Source organism: Mustelus asterias, chromosome 23 (genome assembly GCF_964213995.1).
Source record: "Mustelus asterias chromosome 23, sMusAst1.hap1.1, whole genome shotgun sequence".
Taxonomy (NCBI): domain Eukaryota; kingdom Metazoa; phylum Chordata; class Chondrichthyes; order Carcharhiniformes; family Triakidae; genus Mustelus; species Mustelus asterias.
In genome coordinates, this window is record NC_135823.1 from 72,735,287 (window position 1) to 72,741,286 (window position 6,000).

The following is a 6,000-nucleotide window of genomic DNA, read 5'->3' on the forward strand; positions in this document are numbered from 1 at the left end:
TTTCCTTCATTATGGACACAAGTAGAAATACAGCAAAGTAAAAGAATTTTCCATTTTAAATGTAGAATGCAAAATATTGGTAATGTCCCAATTTAAATGAAGTAATTATTATTGATCCTCCAAAGAAAGCATTTTATCCTTGGATGAGATTTTCCAGTCCTGCCCACAGCCAGACCTGAAATTCCCACCCAAAATCAATGGACTTTTGCTTGCTTCTCCAGATCTTCCAGACCACCCATGACAGGTTCCACTACAGGCAGGACTGGAAAACCCCAGCCCTTGATTTTAGCTCCTTCATTTTACAACCTTACTTTCAAAATCGGTAGTATTGTATATTTAGAAATTTTTCCAGATCACTTTTTACCTTCTGTTCTAAGATAAATGTTACTTTTGGTAGTTTGGTAGTACAGAACTTGAGTATTATTGGGAAAAGTGTCATGCAGTCGAAGCTTTTCATCTTGTACTCATAAGGAAAGCTCACAAGAAATTACCTGCTATAATGGGGGGGGAACAACAATTCATACTGCATAAGAAAAGTGTGCTGATTGGTGGACAAGTGGACTCTGATTGGTGGAGGTGTTGTCATGGAGAATGCAGCATGGAGCAGTTAACTACCAAGCTTTGTTCAAATTCTAACCGGGCAGATCAACTCTGCTGGTTAGTCAAGGCCTTGCTGTGGGGAATGAACCATGGAATGACTCAATGTTCCTCAAGCTTTTGTTTAGCTGTAAAAGGTGTATGTCTGTTGTTTCCCAGGAGATAGAGGGCAGGATTTTCTGGCTCACTAGCCCCGAGATCGGAAAATCCCGCCTGACGTCAACGGACCTTTCCAGGGTCCGCCCCTCACCCATTCTGATTCCTGTGGTGGGTGGGACAGTAAAATTTGCCCCAGTTAGTTTTCTGAGAAATCTGGCAATTTATAAAGGAAACACACAATTATCAGAATGGCATTGTTGAATATGTCAAAGTACAGTTACTATGGACGGGGTTTGATGGCCTCACTCGATCCAGAAAATCCCACTCGAGATCAAAGGACTTTCCCATTGCCCGCCCCTCGGCCGCTACGATTCCCGTGGCGGATGGGGCGGTATAATTCTGGCGTTTATCCAATTGCCGTTTTGCTTTGATACGAATCTTTGTTAAATGTGTTTTACAGAATGATGTATTTCTGGTGGAAATTCCAAATATTGGAAAACTTCAATACATCATCATTGGACACGAGAGGAATAAAACTGGTAAGCAAAAATATTTCCCCAACATTGAGACATCAATAATGTTGGAAATTGTGGCCACTTGTTTTTATCCCTGATAAAGGGAATTCTTGAGGAGATTCTGTTGTAAAGGACAATAGCTTATATTTATAGACTTTATAGCTTTGATATCGACCCAGACCAGTTTGTCCGCTGCTGGGTTAATTCATTGCCCAATTAAGGGCCTCAGTTTGTGACAGGTTGGGAAGGTCGTCCATGAGCCATTCAGCTCTGGACTTAATCTTGGCGGAGGTGGGAAGGTAGCGGGGTGCCCAGGCACTGGCCACCTGCCTAATTAAATGCTCTCTCTGCCACCAAATTTGCTTCAGGGAAGAGTAATTAATACACTTTGTGGAGTTTTTGAAGATTCATCAGATTCCAGAAGAAATTCTGCATTTGGACATGTCAGAATAAATTGATTTGGGATGCTCTGGTCGTCTCCCACTGTCCAAAGACGTGCGAGTTAGGTGGATTAGGTGGTATATCAATGAGGTATTCTTTCTGTATCATTGATATCAGTTACTGTATGTGAGTGCAGAATTAAACCTGCCTCTGGTATTATTTGTCAGTGAGGTATTCTTTCTATATCATTCATCTAAATGGTAAATGTGTGGGGTTATGGAGATGGGATGGCCTAGATAAGATGCTCTTTCAGAGAGTTGGTGCAGACACAATGGGCTGAAGGACCTCCTCCTGAACTGTAAGGTTTCTATGATTCTCAAATGTCTATGAGTTTCTGGCCTTGGTGGGAGAATTGCACTATCTGATACCAGATTCAGAATTTACCAGTGGGAGTTTCCTATTGGTGAACAATCCAACAGAGTTGTTGATGCATCAGCAATTGCATGCTTTGGCAATTACATTGTTAAGCCAATCGCATTGTTAAGGAAAGGCTCAACCACCAGAAGAGTTAGGGGTTGCATGAAACCATAAGGAGTTTGTCACTCTACTGAGGGGCGGTGATATAGTGGTTAGCACTGCTGCTTCACAGCTCCAGGGACCTGGGTTCAATTCCCGGCTTGGGCCACTGTCTGTGGAGAGTTTACACATTCTCCCTGTGTCTGTGTGGGTTTCCTCCGGGTGCTCTGGTTTCCTCCCACAGTCCAAAGATGTGTGGGTTAGGTGGATTGGCCAAGCTAAATTGCCCCTTAGTGTCCTGGGATGAGTAGATTAGAGGGATTAGTGGGTAAATATGTAGGGATATGGGGATAGGGTGGGATTGTTGTCGGTGCAGACTCGATGAGCCAGTGGCCTTTTTCTGCACTGTAGGGTTTCTATGATTCTATGAGCTACATGAAGAATAAACTTGCTGAAGGTAAAATACAAGCTGCTGTTTTATTCCTTCACTTTATACTATTATGCAGAACCTGAGGAATTTTCTGACACATACACCCCTCTTTCCAGGTTTTTATTACAAGTTAGGGAAACAGGCCCCCACCTTTCTCTGGGGAATTGTGAGGGTCTGAATCATATCCGCTTGAGCCTGGGAATCTGGAGATTTACCTGCTGATCTAACGGATAGGCTGGAATAGGATCTTGTCAGGTAATAGGTGAGGCAGAAAAGTACATTCATACTAAATGTGTTACCCTGGAACAATATACACTTGTTGCTCCATCCGTGCACACCAGTGCACATCTGGCCATGATGTGTCAGCAATGTATTGTCTATCTGAGATGTTGCAATGTCCTGTTTTGCAGGTTGTGATTGGTACTTGGAAGATATTATGATAAGGAATTGCTCAAATTCAGTGACATGTGTATTTCATTGTAACACATGGTTTTCATCACAAGCTGATGATAAACTCACTTTCCAGAAGTTCGTGCCTTATTTGGGGCCAGACCTTGATGATAGAGAAAATGTGCTGGAAGACTCTGATTCATTGGAAGTGAAAGGTAATGGTTTTATAAATGACATGCTCAGATCGTTTGCAGACATTATATGGCCTGATCAAAACATTGTGGACAGCACAGTGGCATAGTGGTTAGCACTGCTGCTTCACAGCGCCAGGGACTCGGGTTTGATTCCTGGTTTGGGTTACTGTCTGTGGGGAGTTTACACATTTTTCCCATGTCTGCGTGGGTTTCCTCCGGGTGCTCCAGTTTCCTCCCACAGTCCAAAGGTGTGCGGGTTAGGTGGATTGGCCATGCTAAATTCTCCCTTAGTGTCGGGGGACTAGCTAGGGTAAATGCATGGGGTTATGGGGATGGGGCCTGGGTGGGATTGCGTTGGTGCAGACTCAATGGGCTGAATGGCCTCCTTCTGCACTGTAGGGATTCTATAATCCTCATTAGTTAAACAGAGTGGCTTGGACGTGAGAAAACTGTTCTATTGGAATGTCACTGCTGGGAGGGAGGACAAGACAATTCTCTCACAGTCTTTAAAAGACAGTTAAATAGCAACATCATTTCTCAGCAAGATAGCAAAGGAGCAGCAACCACAGTGAGTGTCGCAGCTGGAGGTGTAACAAGTTCGATTCCTGTCATGTCTATGCTCCATTTATTGGAATCAGCTGCCGGTTGGCCAGGAGAGTCAGAGCGGAACTCGCCTGTGCATAATTAATGAGATTCCAAATACTGAATCTGGTTCAAGATCCCGTTTTTCCAGACAGGCACGGCCAGAGCCACCCGCCACTGCACTTAGTCTCACAATGGGAGAATTCTGCCCAATGCATAGAAATAAAACAGCATCTCCGCATCCTGTTTACATCAGGAGAGAAGAAACATTTGTCGTTATTCATTTCCTGTTCCGTTCTGCTCTTTACAAAAGATACTATAGTCTGCTTCTCACAAAACCGTATCTTTACTGATTGATTATTGAATGGTATGTTACTATGGACAGAATTGCTAAAGAAGTTGTAATTCCAATAAAAACATGCATCAATTGCTTTATTATTCTTTTTTTCACTGCCCCATCTTTTATCTTAAGATTACCACGGTTAACTATTTCAAGAGATCTGAAACTTATGTCCCGCACTTCCAGCTGACTGTTGGACCCTCCCCCAGTGTTTGCTATAATTGTACCCTGACTCAGCAAGTCCTGGGAACAAACTACTTTCACTATTTGAGTATTTCTAGCTTCACTACATTTCAACAAATTATCACTAAGTAAAATAAACAATAAACTTTATTCAGTTGAGATCAAACCAAATCTTAGGGACCTGGGTGTCCTTGTGCAGGAATCTCAAGGAGTTGGTTTGCAGGTGCAGCAGGTAATTAAGAAGGCAAATGGAATTTTGTCCTTCATTGCGAGAGGGATGGAGTTTAAAAACAGCGAGGTTATGTTACAGCTGTATAAGGTGCTGGTGAGGCCACACCTGGAGTACTGTGTCCAGTTTTGGTCTCCTTACTTGAGAAAGGATGTACTGGCACTGGAGGGGGTGCAGAGGAGATTCACTAGGTTGATTCTGGAGTTGAGAGGGTTGGCTTATGAGGAGAGACCGAGTAGACTGGGGCTATACTCATTGGAATTCCGAAGAATGAGGGGAGATCTTATAGAAACATATAAGATTATGAAGGGAATAGATAAGATAGAAGCAGGGAAGTTGTTTCCACTGGCGGGTGAAACTAGAACTAGGGGGCATAGCCTCAAAATAAGGGGAAGCAGATTTAGGACTGAGTTGAGGAGGAACTTCTTCACACAAAGTGTTGTGAATCTGTGGAATTCCCTGCCCAGTGAAGCAGTTGAGGCTACCTCATTGAATGTTTTTAAGGCAAGGATAGATACATTTTTGAACAGTAAAGGAATTAAGGGTTATGATGGGCGGGCGGGTAAGTGGAGCTGAGTCCACAAAAAGATCAGCCATGATCTTATTGATGGCCTACTCCTGCTCCTAGTTCTTATGTTCTTAGCTACGTATACATAATTACGATATCATACATAGGACCATGGAGGCATTTGAAAACAAGGATGGGAATAAAACTGAGGCATTGTTTGAATGGAAGCCAAAGTGTGTCAGGGAGCGCAGGAGTGCAGCAGTGATCTCCATGCTGTTATACAAAAACTTGGGGCGGAATTTTACCAGCACGCCTGCCTCGATTCCAGGGGCAGGCAAGGCTCAGAGAACGGCATTCTCGGTTGGCCTCAGGTGGAATCGCTCGGGTGGACATGCCGGTAAACCCGGGCAGACATGCCAGTAAATTTCCGCCCTTGGACAACCCATAGCAGACGCCTCCAAGCACTGAAGAAGTCCCACCAGCAGCGCCTTCGCAAGGTCCTCCAAAACCACTGGCAGGAAAGGCGAGTGGTTCAACAACCACGTCCTCTCCAATATCAATGTGTCCAGTGTAGGAGGCTTAGGGGTGATTTTATAGAGGTCTATAAAATAATGAGGGGCATAGATCAGCTAGGTAGTCAATATCTTTTCCGAAAGGTAGGGGAGTCTAAAACTAGAGGGCATAGGTTTAAGGTGAGACGGGAGAGATACAAAAGGGTCCAGCAGGGCAATTGTTTCACACATAGGGTGGCGAGTGTCTGGGACAAGCTGCCAGAGGCAGTAGTAGAGGCGGGTACAATGTTGTCTTTTAAAAACATTTAGACAGTTACATGGGTAAGATGGGTATCGAGGGATATGGGCCAAATGGGGGCAACTGGGACGAGCTTAATGGTAAAAAAAACTAGACAGCATGGACAAGTCGGGCTGAAGGGCCTGTTTCTATGCTGTAAACTCCTATGACAATCGCAGCAAGAGATTCCCAAGAGGATTGCAGAAAAACTTTAGGGACATCCTCAAAGCATCCCAGAAGTGTTTAA

General features: G+C 44.0%; 1 protein-coding gene across 1 annotated transcript in view; it reads left to right on the top strand.

Annotated features, from left to right (window-relative positions):
- The window catches only part of LOC144510899 (uncharacterized), a 48,144-nt gene extending 46,835 nt beyond the window's left edge, over positions 1-1,309 (top strand). Inside the window, exon 8 of the mRNA XM_078240958.1 lies at positions 1,157-1,309. Within this exon, the coding sequence (XP_078097084.1) occupies positions 1,157-1,309 (153 nt within the window). The remainder of the gene's footprint in view (positions 1-1,156) is intronic.
- Positions 1,310-6,000: the final 4,691 nt, after the last annotated feature.